We start from the raw sequence: 18,296 nt of genomic DNA, 5'->3' as shown, positions 1-18,296 counted from the left end.
ATTTATAAAACCAAAAAGGGTGCATATTTTTAATTTTTCTTACCAACAACTTTTCCAATTGGCTATTGATGCTAAGTGCTGCCAGTTCCCCCGATTCCAGTTCCTTCTCCAATACAGTCAAATATCGGTTTAGTTCTTCCCTGTTATCTTGAAAATTTTTAGCTGCCGGTAAATTTTCGGTCTCAACTTTATCCAACAAATGAATGCAAGTCTGATTGAGTCGCTCGAATTTATCTCCAATTTTCGCCCACTCACCGTGATGTTCCAACATTACTATAAATTTATTCATGTAACGTACATATATAATATATTAAGAATAATTTGTGATTGGCCAGGTGGTCAATGAATGAATGTTCTAAATCACTGAATGCCTTATTATAAATGGAAACGCACTGGCAAGTCTCAGGGTATCGGTCCATACTTTACAAAAATTTAGAATTTACCTACACAAATTTAGGAGAAAAAACATAGGATAAAAGTGGCATTGGAGCAACTCTGACATTTATTAATTAATAATTAATTTACTATGTTATAATAAATATAAAAAAGTCAAATGGTGTGTACTTGTTTTATCGATGACTGATCTATCTAAGTTTTTTGAAATCGTATTCATTTCGTTCAAGCTGACTCGTTTTTCGATGAAAAGCGCTTTGAGAGACTATTAAAAAAATGTATATTTAAATTATGATATTGATTAATCCAAAAAAAGAAAATGGTGAAGCAAAAAGATTGTGAAAACCTTTAATTTATTATACTGACTCTTCAGAGGTTCTAACAAGGGACTCAGTTGATAGCCGTATAACTCAAGTTTGGGCTCCACCGATGTTCTCAGCCAGTGATTCAAAGATCGACTAATCTCTTCTAATTTGGCCATGTTATCGTGCCCTTGCAGAGCTTTGTCGTGCTTCTGCTCGAGTTCGTTGCCCAAAGTTTCACAGTGTTCCCTGAAATGGGAGCACGAACTTCTAAGGTTCTTGTCGCAAGGGGAATCGGTATCGCCAAGAAGGGGTAACAGGGAATAATTGGATTCCAGAAAGGTGGGCATAACGGTAGTAACGATGGTATTCTGTCGTTCTTCCATCAATTCCTTGTATATATAAGTATTATATGATAAATTTAATAAAACTGTTTTAAATGCTTCTTTGCAGAAAAATTTCTTCAGAATATATATAACAGGGTTACCATTGTTTTTGTACAGAAACTCTTATTATAAGTGCAAAAAATATGTAAACAACATATTTTTTATTTTTTATATCATTTAATTTGAACATCATATAAAAAAATAATTAAAAAATGTCTTTACTCCTGTTTTTAATGTTCTTCCGAACAAATTCTTCTTAAAAACGAACGTTTATTTTAAAATTTCTTTAATTAAATACTTCTTCATTCGAATCTCTTTTTAAAAAAAATATTCACATATGCGACCCCTATGATACTTATGAGTTTTTGTTGAACAGTTACGAGGTTTTGATAAGGTTAAAAATTTGTTTTGATAAAGTAAATCTGATTTACAATTTTTTGAATAAAATATCAGTTACGTTAAGAGGAATTTGATCACCTTTTTTGTTACTTTTTTATGTTATTTGATAAAAAAACTAGTTTTTATTGATTATTGATACACGATTTTTTGAGAGATGATAGCTGGCTTATAGTTAAACCATGTATTCAAAAAAAAACGTATATTGAAAAAAATGCTACTTACGAGACCTTGCGCTGTGATGACGATATGTCACAATGCTTAAAATTTAAAAAAAAATAGTTTGTTTAATTAATCACATATTATTCTTATAAAGTTTAATTAATTTTATTTTCAAAAATTTTTCTTTTTATGGCTAAACAATTAATATTTTACATATGAATTTTTTAAGAGTTTCTGTGCGAAAACTATGGCAAACCCTATATATTAATATTATCATCATCTTTATTTTAATTATAGAATAAATACAGATATAAATTATAAAAAAATTTTTTTAAAAATGCATTTTTAAAAATTATTACTTTGATATAATTGGGTTTGAAGTTCCCGACGGTTATCAAAGCGATTTCCGTTTTATCGAACCAAGTGTTTAGTTTTTCGAAATCTTGGTTTGAGGCGTTACAAAATTTAAGTGCTTTCTGGTAAATGGAAGCGGCGAATTTTAATTTCTCCTTGAATAGTAAGCATTCCTCTTTAAATTCACGTAACTTTAAAACTGCCATGTTATTTATATGTGCCGATTCTTTGAGTTCCTAATTAAATAATTAAAATGGTGTTGAGCCGAATGAGAATGATGTAAGAATTATTTAGTGGCATTGGTGTAAATTATATGTGTTGCTCTAAATAGTAATAGCAAGTTATTTATTGTTTTGGGAGAAATCGTTAGGGCGACGAGTGTATAAGAATAAGCAGGTATCGAATGGCTGAATAGACTAGTTTTGGTCATTTGAGGGGATGGGGAGGCCACGATGGCCTCAAGACGAGAAACTTTAAGGGCCATGCGGTTTAATATAAAAAGAAATTGTCCATCCATGAATTTGGTAGTGTAACGAGGATGGCGGAATTTTAGAAAAGTTAAGGAGGTTTATGGAATTACGAGAGTGATTCCAACAGGATATATATTAAAATATTATTTAATCCTCGCATCTCAGTTTAAACCTTGTAAACAGAAGGGTGATAGTGCGAATGCAAATAAATTTTTAGCCCAAAATTTTGAATTTTTTAAGCCCGAGCTCAACCTGATTTTTTTTAAAAAATGTAACCCCGTCAGAAGGCCGACTTACAGAGATCAAATAAGCGATGTTCATCTAACGGGAAGCGGACCAGTTTAGAGTTAAGGAAAAAGGAGTGGAGTAGTGGCGACAGATGTAGCGATAAAGGAGAAATAGGTTATGTTGGATTGGGCAAGTTGAATGAAAATATTATATAGGATCTACATTTTAGAGATAATTATAATCGCGAAAGGTAGAGGAAGGGAATTTAAAAGAACATACCAACCCTTAATCTGGATTAAGGTTCTTAAATTGTGCGTAGTATAATATTATAGCCTCAATCTATGTGAGTAAAATGCCAATATTCAAGATAACAAATAAATATGCTATTTAAATCAAATGTATCATATTACTTTGACATCCGCAGATTCAAGCATAAGGTGATCTAAGTTCTGATCAATGTCTTGAATGTCTTTTAGATCATTCTTCATCTCATCATTCAAACATCTTAACAAGTTGCTGTATTTAAGCCGGACGTCTTTGTTATCAAGTTTAGAATCTAAATTTTTTAAAAACTATTAAATAACTAGTGTTGTTAAGGTTACTTATGTATATTAAAAAGTTATCTTATCCAAATAGTAACAGGTTCTCAAATCTAGCAGTTACCTTTTTGTCAATACGATTTTCAATAAATAAACAAAATCTATTAGTATTCAATAAAGTTAGATTAAAACTGTTTGGGTAATTTAATTTATCAAAAAATTTTTTTTATAAACTTTATCTAAAATAAAAATGATGTTTCTTAATTACCCAAATTTCACAAAATTTTGATTTTTAATATGACTGGTGGGAAAGAGAATTACAAAAAAAGAATTATTTTGAACTTTAAGCAAATTTATAAATTTAACACTTCTATTCAAGATAATAATAAAATAAATATTTTAAATATAGAACTAGAAAATTTTACAAAAAGTTAACAAGTTACATGTAATGTTATAAATAGTAACGCAGTGTTAAATTGTAATTTTTTTATACTGGCGTAACTAGAATATTCATTCATATTGGGCAGTATGGCTCTAGTTTAAGAATAATTCAATTTTTTGCTAAAATCTCTAAAGCTTCTATATAGAAATATTAAAAAAAGCGCCAAAGCATAGTGCTCACATACCCGTGCAATCGTCCCAAGTGGGTAGACCTCCAAACTCTATCCTCTCTTTCTTATCAAGATTTGCTTCCCTGAATCCAGTATCGGATTCCAGTCTATCCTTCAATTTTTGTAAACCAGCTCTACATTTATTCAAGATCTGCGACATCTTACCATCGTTTTTGAGTGCATCTTGAATATGCTCGTCAGTGTACATTATTTTATCCGCCAGTGAATGATTTTTATCTTTTAACACGTTTAAGTCGTGTTTCAATTTTTCACAAATCAACGATGTGAGAGAAGCATCGACGTGGGGCGTCAAAATTTCCAAATCCTTAGGAGGTATCGAATCAAGAAATTGTGAGAGATTCTTAATGTCTCGGTAATTAGATAAGAATTCTGTCACATGGGATTGCAAAGGTAGGATGGTTTGAGATTTGTAATCCTAATACATTTTTAAATTCAAATAATTCTAAAAAAAATCTTATTCCCTATTGCACAATTAATATGGTTATAAATATATTTGTTGTTTATTAGTAATAATAAATCATGTAAAAGTATTATTAGTACCTGGTATTGTTTGATTATCAGAGGTAATTGGTCGTTTTGGCAGCTTCTCCTTTTCAACAAAGTCTCGTTAATCTCAGATAGAGTTCCATTTTTATCGTTAATTATGTCTTCAAGATCGATTTCTAAACGTTGAAATTGGTCGTTAAAATCTTCAAAAACCCGTGCACATATCTGAGCCCGACTAAGACGATTATCCGCTAAGGCGAAGCATTTGTCTCGATGGTTTCTCAGATCAGATATATTCTTGTTTTTGTTTAAAGTAAAGGAATTGATATTTATTTTTGGTAATTTTTTGTCCCAAAAATTTAAACAAACTTTTCAAAATTAGGATATTATAAATATTTTATTTTTTTCACTTTTTCGTGCATAGTGTTCGATGAAAGGGGAGACTTTTTGACGAAGGATTCGAGGTCTTCGATAAATGCACTAATGTTAGAAAGTTTTGATTTGTATATCTGCCATTAAAGAAATAAATATTAATCAAATTGTAATAAATGAGTTTAGAAATTTATATTTGCGTTCAAAACAAAACTAGTAATTTTATAATATTATATAATCAAAAAAATTAGCCATGTCTATCAATTAATTTAAACGAATATTTAAACAAAAACTAGTTTTAAAGCTTGAAAAAAAAATCATATTTTTTTTTGAGCAAATTTTTTTAAAATCTCCCAATAGAACATTTATTAATAAAGAACGAATTCAAAACAAAGGTCATATAAAAGAAAAAATTAAGGATTATAAAAATGCGCATATATAAGGATTATAAAAATGCGCATATATATATGTTGTTATATATATGTTGTATTCCATATCAAATCAACTGAAGATTCAACCCGACCCTCTTCGATTTTTTAAAATTTGCATGATGGTAGTATATACACTAACTAGCAATAATATAAAATTTTAATTCTCAACTCAGCTTACTTGATGAGATATGGCCATCTTTAGAAACGCGAAAAGTTCAAAATACACCATATTTAATTTTAAATATCTCAAAAAGTAATTAAGATAAAGGTATAATTTAAACTTTATTAAATAACTCTAGAATAGCCCTTTAATATGATATAAAATTTATTATATTAAAAATATTTTTATTACCAAAAACCGGAAATAGAAAACCGGAAATGGTTATAAAATAAAAATTGCCCTTTTTTTTCTTTCAAAATTTTTTAACAAATAGAAATTATATATCTTAATATTTGTACAAAATCCTAGATTGGGACCATTACTGAGCCAATAGTTATTACGCTTTAAATATAAATAGTATGGCTTAAATTCTATATTATACGAAATGAGTAATTATTTTTTTAACAAAAGTGATAATATTTGTGAATAATAGTATTAAAACTGAAATCCGAACCCCATCTTAAGATTTATATCCCCCCCCCCCCCCAAAAAAAATTTTTTTTTCTTAAATTCGAGATTTTTGACCTGGCAATTCTATGAGTGAATTATGTAGATTATTTTCTTTGCCGGATAAAAAATTATCTTTGTGATCGTCAGAAATATATTTTCATAAAGATTATTTTCTACTTATAATTAATTATCAAATAAAATAATTATCATAAAAATCAAATTCAATTCCAAAAGCAACAGCCGTCATTTATATTGATTAATTTTATAAAGCCATTTTTCTAAGAAAATTAAATTATCGGTATTCATTTTTAATTTAAAATAATTATATAAAATTAATATCTATATTTTATTCCTTACCAAAAAAATTTAAATGTCTAGAAAAGATATTTCTATTCCAGTAAAGTGCTGTAATCCCTTTAGAATAAAATCTCATTCAGTACGTTACGATCTTAGAAATGTTTTACAATGGATGATAGAAGTGAATTCTAGCTTATCAATTAATCAAAAAATTTGTAGCTCTTGCCGGAAAAAAAATTATTCAACAAATCTGATCTGACCTTTTACTTCTACGATCCCGATCACATTACCTTCTATTTCTAACTTACCTTCTACCTCAACTATTAATGAAACATTTAGCGATTCTGAACCTGATCAACCATGCAATAATCCCGACTCTTATACAGATTTTAATACTTCAATTTCAACTTTAAATGAAACTTTGCCATTTTTAGGGGAGACACCTATTAAAAAGAAAAGGTTAAATGAAAAAAAATATCCTGTAAATAAATTTTTGAAAATTCAGGGAAAAATTAAAAAAGTTTTTAAAATAAATCTGGAGGGATTAAGCAAAAAAAGATAAAACCGAAATCATAAATCAACTGAAAGAAAAATTTGCTACAAGTTCTCGCAATGAAAAAATACAAATTTTAACAGTTTTACCAAAATCTTGGACTCTTGATAAAAAAGGAATTTTCAACCACAAATTTTATGGCCCGGACAGCTAAACAATTAGTTGAAGAAAAGGGTGTTTTGTCAAACCCAAATATCATAAAACCAAGTAGAATAATTCCGGATGACATTGCAAATAAAGTAATAGAATTTTATAATTCTGACGAAAACAGCAGACTTATGCCAGGTTATGAATAATTTTATATCAATGAAAGTTAATGGAAAAAATGAAAGTCAAACGTTATTCTAATTCATTAGATAATTTAATGTATGATATTATTTAATTTAATATGTTTATAACAATATTAATTTTCCATTTGATATTCATGTAATATAAATAATTAGCTAAATAAAGTTATAAATATTTTTACAATTATTTACTCTCTAAAATAAAATCGCTAAACTTATATGTTAAATATGACATAATGTCTACTAGTGGGCTCACAGCCCGGAACATTTATAAAAAAAATATAATCTGCCCGATCATAAAGGAATTTTCTTTTTATTTGTTTCGTAAATTACTATATATTTGGTATAATTTAGGATTTAAGCCATACTATTTATATTTAAAGCGTAATAACTATTGGCCCAGTAATGGTCCCAATCTAAAATTTTGTACGAATATTAAGAAGTATAATGTCTATTTGTAAAAAAAATTTGAAAGAAAAAAAAAGAGCAATTTTTATTTTATAGCTATTTCCGGTTTTCTATTTCTGTATTTTGGAATTTTCGCGTTTCTAAAGATGGCCATATCTCATGAAGTAAGCTGATTTGAAAAGTAAAATTTTACATTTTTATTAGTTAGAGTATATACTACCAACATACAAATTTTTAAAAAAATTGAAGGGGGCCGGGTTGAGAATCGACTTTTTTTGGTTGATTTAATATGGAATACAACATATATATGAAGATTTAAAACGAACAACTGGATAAAAATTAAATCACTAAAGAAAAATATTTGATTTTTTAAAAATATGAAAAGATAAATCAAATTTATTTAAATTTTTTTCCAAACTCTGGTTTAAAAGTAGTGCTCAATTCATGAATTAAGTGTGGGTTATATAAACCTTTAGTTGGGAAATTTTTTCGTCAATTTCCCTAAGTTTCGTTGGAGACATTATGGTTTCGCTAGGAGATAATATATCTTCCTCAACCTGAGATAATTCCTTGGATATTTGTTTAGTATGTTGCTATATTTTGTAAAAAAGAATAGATTTCTATGCGTAAATTTAATAAAAAGATATAACCATTTATAAAGTTTTAAATATAAGCCCCAGTAACCAGCAATTTCTGTTTATGGGGAATCGTCGGACCAATAATTATTTTTAGAAAATATATAATTATAATATAAATTCTTTAAATCAATAGTACATAATTTTGACTAGTTCTGAGCATTTCATATTATTTTTAATCTCAGCGTTTTAGTTTTATATCTGAGCAATTTAGTTTTTTTTTATCTGAACGTTAAATATTTATTCTGAACGTTTAATGATTTTAAGCATTTTAGGCTAAATTCTGAGCGATTAAATAGGAATCCTATTAAATTTAAACTAACTCTAATTTTGTTAGAAATTTTGTCCATATCCGCTATCAGGCTCATTCCGGATACTAAATTTTTGCTAGATATATCGTATTTTAGCTTGGTATCTTTCAATAACCCTTTAAAATTTGCAGAAACTATTTTTGCCTCGTCTTTCATAGTTGGATCATATTTATCGTGTAAGAAGCATCTGAGGCATTTGTCAGCCATATCATCACAGATTTTTTCAGCCTTTAGAATTTGTCTATTGCCGATATCAAGTTCTTTTTCAATTTTCTATGTATAAAAATATTGTTAATAAAAGCTTATTTGATTTCAGATATAAAAATTTGTCAAATAAAAAAAATAATAAAGTAAATCCCGTGTAGTAAACAATCTATATTATAGTATATAGTATTAGAGCTGATTTGGATTTCAATTTATTGACGAAATAACCCAAATTTCGTTAAACACGTAAACCCTTAATAAAGTAACTTGTTACAGAAGTCAATTAAAAAGTTAGGAGTAAAATCTAAAAAAAGAAGTAAAGTACATAATATTTTTTCGAAGGAGGCACTCATATTTTAGTCGAAATTTATATTCTATCTCAATTCACAAATAGTTTTTAAATAACAAACCTTAAATTCTGGGGTTAAATCCTCCGTATTGTTGGTTTCACCGTCGTTACTCTCTATATTTGACATGATGCAATCGAGTTTAGTTTCGCATTTCGTCACCACATTTTCGGAATCTTTAGCCAAAATTTCGTATTCGTTCATGTCATTTATTAGCGTTTCCAGAGCATTTATTTTGTCGCTGTAGCCTTTCAAATTGATTAATTTAATAAAAGGATTATTTATATTATAAATAATTTTAAAAAACTAAAGTATATTCAGTCACGGGAATCTGTTCTATTTTTAGCCGGCTAAATTAAAGAATTAAACCTGGCTTTGTACAAAAACTGCTTCAGTCTCAGATTTTTTTGTTGAAAATACAGTTAGTTTGTCATTATGGGACAAAGTATTAGGAGATAGTTATAATTTTATTTTGCAAAATATAAAATAATTTTTTATATTAATATTTTTTAATCAATATAATTAATGAATATTTTTTTGAATCAATTAATAAATTTACATATTTTTGATTATTATTAATAAAAATTTTTTTGTCATTATATAAACGCGAAAAAAAAAGTTTATTATGTGATTATTTTTAAAATTATTATAACTGCGTTTTACAAATTCATAAAATAAAAGCTAAAAAAAAATTAATAGCGTTACATATTTGTGTCCTAAGATAAGAACATAATAAAGTGAAAATTGGTAAAATAATTACAATATTGCTCTTTAAAAAATCGGAAATAAATTGACTTGCAATTCTAAAAATAAGGGTTAAAAAAATGTTCCAAAAACCTTTTTGAAGATTTTGAAGGTCGGTTTCGATTGACTTGATTTCCCCTTCGATTGTTGAGCTAAGGTCGGGATAAAGCTCTTTCAGTTCCTCGGAGAAGATTGAAAAATTTTCCAACTGGTAGTTCCGATGAAATTCTGTATAGCCATTCTGCATATAAGTTAATATTTTTTTAAAAAAAAATGATGGATGATGTTTAATTTAGAGGTAAAGTTTATTTCACGATCTAATATGGATATGCGCAAAGCTGTTGCTGTAATCTATTTATAATCTTATCTTTCCAAAAATGATTAGAGCTAACAAAAGTTTATAATAAATTGCAAATAAATTTTGAATGAGTAATAAGATTATCTAATTTTCGCATGCCTTCAGAGATTTTAATCTGGTGTTCTCGATCTTATCCAACGCGTCCGCTGATCGCCCATCGCTGCATAACTCAGAAAGGCTTATGCATTCTTTCAAAGCTCGCGTGGGTTCGGCACATTCTATCCCATCCGCCCTTTTATCCTTGATCCAATTCAAAACTGAAGCCTTCCTCGTTTCGTATTGCTCGAGCCTGGCGGCGCGGATCTGGTGCTCGGATAACTTATCGTCAACCTTTGTTTTTAAGGCTAACCAATCTTGACTTTGCAAAATGGCAGCTCCTAGCGGACCCTTTTGACCTAGCTCTATTTCTTTGTTCGCTATCGACTGTTTCGAATCGATTATATAAGCTCGTAGCTCAGCAATTTCAGAAAAATCTGGGGATTTATCTAACTTCGCGTTAATGTGATTGAGCCAGGTTTCGAAGGCCTGTACTTCTTGATTGGAAAGGTTGGGTGAGTAGAGATCTGTTTGATTATCGGTCAACATTTGGTTAGCGTAAAAAGTGTGTAGATCACCTAGCCTTGTCTTGAGAGATTCTAGTTTAGCCTGAAGCTCGAATAATGATGAAGGAGTGTCGGTCGAATTGATAAGGTCCTGTTAATATAATTTAGAAATATTGTTTTGTTTTTGTTAGAGAACGTTTTAAGATATCATCTTTTCTTTCTTTCTTAGATATGTTATTTTTTATGAGCTTTTATATAACACCAATAATTTTTTTTATTTTTTATGAGCCTTTATATAACACCAATAAATTTTTTATATGGATGTAAAATAATTACATCGCCCTCTTTTAAATTGTAATCTTTTTGAATCTTAGCTTCCATGTCAGCAATCTTCTTGTTTAATTCCATCACGTCAGACTTGAAAAACTAAAAAAAAATATATTTTAATTGAATTTATCTATATAATAATCATACAAAAGAGACAGTACAAGTTATTTTTATTAAAATAAATTTAAATTCTAATAAATGGTGTAAATGAATATTGAACCTTCAACTAAACATACCTTGCTTTTTTGAATTTCCAACTTCAAATCTTCCAAACTCTTCAATTTATTTTGATTTTCCAACGAGGATTTAATGGCATTCATACTCTCGATCGCTTTATCGATTTCATTACACTTCTCTAAGTAATAATTCTTAATTTAAAAAAAAATTTATTACAAGCAATTGGAATACATTGTATTTTATTTGATTTTAAAAAAATATATGGATTTTAACATTTAGATATCAAAAATCTTTGAAAATCAAAAAAATTAATAATTTTTTGATCCTTGAAAATAAAAATGGAATCTCGAAAAACTACACATGAGCGTTCTCAAAAAATCTTATCTCCTCGATCTTCGAAAAGTTAAGCTCTATATATAGTAAATACCAAATTTTCGTCTCTGAGTCTATCGTTCCTCTCCTGTATCTTTTGCTTGACTATATCCAAGCATTTCAAGTAGGACTTATTAATTTGATCCGTTTGGTCGAGCAATTCTTCGGCTAAATTATTTAAACGTTTTTCGCTTTCTTTATCCTTCACAATATTGCGCGATGGCTGGGCAGAATTTCCGTTGGAAGAAATCGCTTTATTGTCATCTAATCAAATTGTTGGTTTATTGTATGATTATTTTTTAAAAAATCTAATTCAAAACATTGGCTAAAATTAAGGATTGGTTAAATCATTATCCTTAAAAGAGTATCGTTTAAATGATACTTTTATATTCCTCATTAACTAATATTATATAATATTCATATATTAATTAGCCAAAGAATTCACCGCTAGGGGCACTGGTATCAATATTGATATTAGTAAATGTTCTATATCTTTTGCGCGAGACGGAATTGATGGAGGCTTCAATGCTAGGGTGAACTTCCTGCAATAAGCTAAAGTAATCTAATGTAACGAGATCGAATGATTCCGTCAATTTGGCCAAGTGCGAAGCTTCAACATTGAGATCTTCTAGATAAGGTTTTTCCGCATTGAGTCGATTTAATATATCCTTTTGTTAAATAAAATGGTAATAAGGCATGTAAAAAAATTTTTTTTGTATAATTAAAATTGGTATATAAACCATATCTGCCGTTAAGGAATCTGTTTATTTTCTTGTTTCTAAAAAAAAATTTAAAATATTACCAGATCACGTTTATGTGAATCCGAGTTGGACTCCTGTTCCGCGTTGAGCCTGTATTCAATATTATCCAATACTTTTATCTCCCTCTCAATTAGAGTGCCGTATTTGCTTAAGGAAGCCTCACTTTGAGTCAATGTTTGTTTTCTTTTCGTGATTTAAATTGCGCAAAAAAACCATATGTTTTAAACACGAGGGAGATAATCAAAATAATATCTCATTGGCAAAATGAAAAGAAATTTCCGATATGAAAAAAAACAAACATTTAAATGTGAGGATTTTGATTACCTCAAAAAGATTTGGGATGCGACCTCCTCCCATCTCCCTAATATTCCATCGACGCACTTTTTAATCGCGACTAAAGCTGCCGTATTTATATCTGTAACATCTTGATCCGCTTCCTGTTTATTACCCAAAGTGTACTTTGTTTCATTTTGAGGTAAAATCTCGTTATTCTCCTTGTAAACGTTAGTCAGCGTTTTGAGATGGTTGTCCAGCGTATCCATGACAGCTTGTTGCGCGTCGACGTAGCTAGTCAAGGATTCCAGGTCTCTCAACCCGTTACGAATGGACGTCGAAAAAATTAAAGTATCTTTTGAGAAATTGAGGTGGGTAGCTGAGCATGCGTTTATTTTTTAAAGCATGTCAGAATTAAGGTATATATAAATTTATGGTTATCATTATCATAAATCAAATGCCGACTTTAGAATTCATTTTATAAAAAAAATATATATTAAAACTCGATGAGCTATAGATCGGGTTGAACATGGCCCCCATATTAGCGAGAGATATTTCGGCTTTGCTCAACACGTGTGAAGCCTCTTCGGCATTATTTGAAATGATTTCGATACATTTTAATCTGCGCCAAAAATTACGAAATGTTTATTTATATTGGATCGAAATTATTTTTAAAATTTACAATTGAATATTCGAATTATTCAAAATCGAATAGCCAATTATTAGTAGTCGAAAAATTGAATCGAATATTTGCTATTCGATTTGTAATTAGAATATTAAATGCGGCGTTCAACAAGAATTATTATTTTACTTTTCAACGTAAAGGTGAGATTTGTTCCATAAATAATCCCAAAATTTGAGCAATTCGTCCAAACTTCCCATGATCTTGGAAGTTTTTTGAAAGTTAGAGAGGGAATCTATTTTCATTTTCAGTCCCTCGATTTGGGGTTCCAAATTTTGCAAATTTTCTTCATATTCCTGTTTTTTTTTATCAAACAAGTTCAAGAAATATATTTGGGTATAGGCAAGGAAAGCACTTATCAGAGATAGATATAACTACAATAAAAAAAATGAACTGGCTAACTTAAAAAAAATTAATAATTATACTTATGGCGAAATAGGTAAATAACATTAAATATAATCCGAAATAAGTACGATTAAACACTAGACATATCGTGTATAGATAGACTGACCATTAATTCAAAGTTTACATTAGGTCTTAAAAAAATTTTCAAATTTTATAACTTTCAGGACATTTGATTTTGGGTCCCGAAATCAGAGTACAAGTGCTACTAATTATACTACTAACAATTGTTAGGGATAAATTAAATAGTTATAAGTTTCATTTAACTAACCTTGTGTACGATGACCAAAGTCTCTAAATCATCGTGATTCAGCGTGACGACCTTGTTGTGTCTCTCAACCAGTTTTCTGTGATAGTCGTCAAAAACGACTTCGAGCTTCGTAATCTGCGATAAAATTTCGTCCTCCTTTCGCCCCACATCGACCACTATTTCATCTTATTTATTTAAAAGACGTAACGAAAATTAAAATATATATTCCATGCTTTCTTTGCGAAAGGTTGAAGGTCATGATCCGGTATATCTCCCCCGAAATTTAAAAAACCTGAACGGGGGAGTAGTAACCATTATGAATGAGTCTATTCATGAAACATTTAAATTAGTAATAAATAATAACAGCTTTCTATACATAACTTTCATTATTTACAGAGGTTTTGAGTCTATCAAACCTAAATTAATAAATAATTTTCTAACCAACATTTTCGGAAATTAATGCCAAATTTAGCACATAGCAAGCCGAAATTTCTTCTTTCATGATTTCAATGTCGTTCGCGTCCATAATGGTGCCCTTTTCTTGCTTTGACATTAGATCATTTATGAGATTTTTCATTTTAACTAAAACGCTTTTCTTGATATCATCGTGTATATCCTAAAAAATAAAAACAACGTGTAAAATAAATATATATTAAAAAATTATAAAAGTCACTTCCGATAATTGGCACGATCATTATTTATTTCAATATATAACAGGATGGGCCGAATCTAAAAAATTACTGTACCGACCAAGCCCAGTCGCTTGATTTATTTAATTTATAAAATATTAGAGTCCGTTAAGTTCAGCAAGGATATTTTAGGCCAAAACAGTTCAGCTAGTATGTTTATTTTCGGCCTTTACAATTCATCTAGGATGTTTATTATGGACCACAACAAGACTGAGACAATCAGAATGAGGACCTACATTGTGTAACTTATAAAATATAACCTCTGAGTCCCATCTATTGATAGAGATGATGTTTGTCATGATGGTTTGATACTGAACGTTTGCATAGCATATTTTCCAATTCTCGAAAGATCTTTTGAGGATGGATAGCAAACTTAACGAAGATAAAAAAAATTTTAAATAATATATTGAGTGTTGGTGTACATATTTACGATTATATACCCTTAAAATTAAAAACAAATAGCTCACTTTTCTATGCAGCTGAGCAAGTCTTCGGAGGGAGGCTGAATTATAAAACAAACAGAAGGGCACGCGTGTTCCCTGTTAGTGATGCAACCCACGATCTTCCAAAAGGTTATGTTTTGATTATCCACTAACCAATATTCGCTACCGTTCAAGATTTGATCCTAAGGTGTTAAATAGGAAGAGAATATAAACAACATATGGAACGGGAACCGAAAACCATTTTTTAATTTAATTTATAGGAAATCGGAGGCCATTTTAAAATTTAACCGGTTCAAACAAAAGCGCTACCAAATTTAGTAATTTATATATTTGTCATTCATTTTAATGGGGAACGGTGTCAAAAAAAAATCACCTATAATGTACAATTTATTCTTTCTTTCCTTCTTATTATTCATGGCTAAACGTAAAAATAATATTTAATTTAAAAAAAAAAAAGGAATACTAATAACAAAATCTATAGAGTAAACCTTGGTAGATTTGTAATCACAAAGAGCTTTGAGTTTGCGAGGTTCTTTCGTTTTGAATTTCCTGGCATTTATGGAGGGTAAAATTTGAGCTTGTTGTCTCAGGCGTAACAACTTATCGTGACAATCTTCTAACACATCGCCACAGGACTGATAAATAAATGTAAAATTCTTCAATTTTAAAATTAGAAGAAGGAAGTTGTTTGATGTTAATCAGGGGATCCCACTTAAAATTAAATTTCTCGGATAATATTTATATCTATGAAATAAATATTTAATATCTGATCGCTTTCTACAAGCAGGACGAATATTCCTGAATAATTTGAAAAGGAATATTGCATAAACAATATAATAAATTCAATTATGCATTCTAATAACAGGAATTAAAATTTCTTTATTTTTTTAGGGTTTCTTCAAATTTTTTGTTTCCTTTTCCCATCCCCAATCCTAAACATTTTCTCAGGAATAGTAGACCTGAATTGCATTAAGAAATAAAAATATTCTTAAAAAAATGCAACCGAATCATTTTACCTTGATAAGTTTCAACCTATTATCCCCTTCCAAATCATATGAGAAGGTCCCGTTCTTGGGCCCGTAACCATTTTGATGATTTTTGCAATCGTTCAAGCTACTATCACTGCTAAAATCGCGGTTCAAATTGTTTGCTACATTATTGTTCCCGATCATCATATTATCGGAGGCGGATAGTAAATTGGAATCGGAATTCGTGGAATTATTTGGTTTAGAATGACCATTGACGTGTGGAGTTTGAGTCTCGGCGAAACTGATGGGAGACGGAGTCTCTGTTTTAAAATACTGTTGGGAGGAAGAGGTTTTTATGCTCCTAAGCGTTTCGTATATTGTCTTCTCGATTTCAATGACCTCGGCGTTGATCTTATATAAGAAATTAGAAGTGTTTTATACAAGGTTTTGGACACATTTAAGAGTCCAAAAATTTGCATTGCGAATATGGGACAAATTTTTGATAACCCATTTAAAGGCAGGGTATTTTCCAAAAAGGAGTTCAGGCCAATTTTAAAATAATCGCTATTAAATTTGTTGACCAATTTCCAAAAAAGTGTTTAAAATTTTTGAACCCAAATAGTGGGTCTAGAGCCCTGGTTCATATTTTAAAAGAAATACAAAAAAATATGTCAATATCTATAATGATAGTGACGCGTTAAGATAATATCATTGGCATTTATATTTTTTTATATAAAATTTCCCAGATATCAATGCGCGTTTTGAAATGTAACAAGATCTATTTCGGTGTTTTGCGAACAAGAAAGTAATATCTATTATAATTAATAACATTAATAAGTATTTTAAGAATCTACAAAAGTGTTAATCAAAAACTAATAATTTTTACTTCGTTGTGCTTTTGTTTAGTTTCGAAATGAACGTCAAAACAATTCACAAGTTGATTTAACCAGACCCATTGAGTTTGCAAAGAGTTGATGAGGCACTATCAAAATTACCAATATTGAAAAAAGGTTACTTTAATTATGTATCATATTAGGGATGCATCGGATTCATGATCGCCAGCTATTAAGAATAGCCAGTTGTTAATCGGGCTTTTTTAAATGACGCGAAATTAATAAACGAAGTATTTACAACCAGGACGGCCACCTATAAAGGTTTAGGTTAGGGTTCAGAGGGGAAAAATTAAGAAATTAAGGTTTGGTAACGGTTCAGCTTTTTAGATTTTAAAAGGTTCTTCGGTTATGATCAGCTGCTTAGATTTTAAAAAGATTCAGTTCAGTTACGGTAAAGTTTTTTTCCGGATTTTGAAATTTTTGTAATATTTAAATCAAATCTGTACTATTAGGAATTAATTTGATTATAAAAATATGCAACACACAACTATTAGAAAGTATAATAAATATTTAAGATTTATCAGTAAAAAAAAATAGAGGGTATATTAGTAATATGTATTCCAAAGGTCGAAAATATTTAATTAAATAAGATTTGATATTTTGTAAATTGTAATGTATATTAGTCAATCGCTGTAAATAAAATATGATATGCATAAAATGAAAATTATTTTCATCACAAAAGTTTGACTTTTATATCTAAACTTAAATATACATGCAACAAAAAATTATCGTTTTTAAAAATAAATAAAAAACTTAGCAAGAAAGTTTTACTAATCAAACTATGGTCTTAATTTAAAATTTATTAATATAAAACAAAGCGGTTTTTAAACTGGTTCAGAAAAATAATATAGGTTCATTCGTTATAATGCTTCACTACTTCGGGGTATCTGCTTATGATACAAAAATTTCATATCTTGGTGAATAGAATATTGAATGCTGTCTATCAATAATATTTATTTATTCTACGTATAGAGGAATTAATAAATATTTTTTATAGAATCCGGTGCAGGTATAAAAATGAATCCGGTATATCTCTGTATCATATATATTTTTCATACTTTAATTTGTGAAGACGAATAACCTAGATTGTATAGAGCGTTACCGACATCGATGCAGCGGTCCAAATCGAGTTTCTTTTCGATCATATCCACACATAATTGCTGATGTTTAAAAAAGGGAAAAAAGAAGTTAAAATAAAGAAAATTATATAAAACATAAATTATATAAATTCGTTCTTTCCATATGAATAAAAATAGCTGGTTCACATAGTTTCATTCGTTCATTAGATAAAGGATAGTTAAATGTAATCTTTTATCGCAATATTAGTTATCGTCTGTTTCACTACAAAAAGGTTTAACAATTTTTATTTAAAATGTCTATTTTTTTGCGGTTTATTTATGTTTCCTTAGCATATATTAAGAGCTAGTAAGTTAATATTAATTTAGAAATGCCTTATTATATCAATATTTAAAATTTTCATTCTACTTTTAAACATATGTAATAAATTTCACAATTAATGTTATAATTTCTGTTTAAAAAGATGCTTATTCATATTATAAAAGATGATTTTATTATTTAAATAGCTCATATTAAATTCGATTTGTTATTAATA

The 18,296-nt window shown here is 28.9% G+C and overlaps 1 protein-coding gene across 2 annotated transcripts in view; it reads right to left on the bottom strand.

Annotated features, from left to right (window-relative positions):
- The window catches only part of LOC135929119 (microtubule-actin cross-linking factor 1, isoforms 1/2/3/4/5-like), a 69,718-nt gene that overhangs the window by 15,265 nt on the left and 36,157 nt on the right, over positions 1 to 18,296 (bottom strand). For both annotated transcript variants that reach the window (XM_065465626.1, XM_065465627.1), the window contains exons 16-44: positions 17,743 to 17,844; positions 16,678 to 16,773; positions 15,840 to 16,202; positions 15,312 to 15,458; positions 14,848 to 15,005; positions 14,641 to 14,752; positions 14,133 to 14,307; positions 13,713 to 13,876; positions 13,169 to 13,335; positions 12,861 to 12,979; positions 12,409 to 12,736; positions 12,126 to 12,267; positions 11,769 to 11,991; positions 11,379 to 11,587; positions 11,011 to 11,142; positions 10,784 to 10,873; positions 10,005 to 10,598; positions 9,641 to 9,788; positions 8,867 to 9,051; positions 8,265 to 8,525; positions 7,777 to 7,899; positions 4,759 to 4,857; positions 4,403 to 4,645; positions 3,857 to 4,277; positions 3,102 to 3,247; positions 1,999 to 2,229; positions 740 to 1,087; positions 565 to 658; positions 44 to 273 (exon numbers count right to left, since the gene is read on the bottom strand). In XM_065465626.1, coding sequence (XP_065321698.1) covers positions 44 to 273; positions 565 to 658; positions 740 to 1,087; positions 1,999 to 2,229; positions 3,102 to 3,247; positions 3,857 to 4,277; positions 4,403 to 4,645; positions 4,759 to 4,857; positions 7,777 to 7,899; positions 8,265 to 8,525; positions 8,867 to 9,051; positions 9,641 to 9,788; positions 10,005 to 10,598; positions 10,784 to 10,873; positions 11,011 to 11,142; positions 11,379 to 11,587; positions 11,769 to 11,991; positions 12,126 to 12,267; positions 12,409 to 12,736; positions 12,861 to 12,979; positions 13,169 to 13,335; positions 13,713 to 13,876; positions 14,133 to 14,307; positions 14,641 to 14,752; positions 14,848 to 15,005; positions 15,312 to 15,458; positions 15,840 to 16,202; positions 16,678 to 16,773; positions 17,743 to 17,844 — 5,850 coding nt within the window. The remainder of the gene's footprint in view (positions 1 to 43; positions 274 to 564; positions 659 to 739; positions 1,088 to 1,998; positions 2,230 to 3,101; positions 3,248 to 3,856; positions 4,278 to 4,402; positions 4,646 to 4,758; positions 4,858 to 7,776; positions 7,900 to 8,264; positions 8,526 to 8,866; positions 9,052 to 9,640; positions 9,789 to 10,004; positions 10,599 to 10,783; positions 10,874 to 11,010; positions 11,143 to 11,378; positions 11,588 to 11,768; positions 11,992 to 12,125; positions 12,268 to 12,408; positions 12,737 to 12,860; positions 12,980 to 13,168; positions 13,336 to 13,712; positions 13,877 to 14,132; positions 14,308 to 14,640; positions 14,753 to 14,847; positions 15,006 to 15,311; positions 15,459 to 15,839; positions 16,203 to 16,677; positions 16,774 to 17,742; positions 17,845 to 18,296) is intronic.

The sequence above is a fragment of the Gordionus sp. m RMFG-2023 genome, chromosome 4 (genome assembly GCF_954871325.1).
Source record: "Gordionus sp. m RMFG-2023 chromosome 4, tfGorSpeb1-WG-v2, whole genome shotgun sequence".
Lineage (NCBI taxonomy): Eukaryota > Metazoa > Nematomorpha > Gordioida > Chordodea > Parachordodidae > Gordionus > Gordionus sp. m RMFG-2023.
The sequence above is the reverse complement of the archived record's forward strand: the minus strand, read 5'-3'. Positions and strand labels throughout refer to the sequence as shown.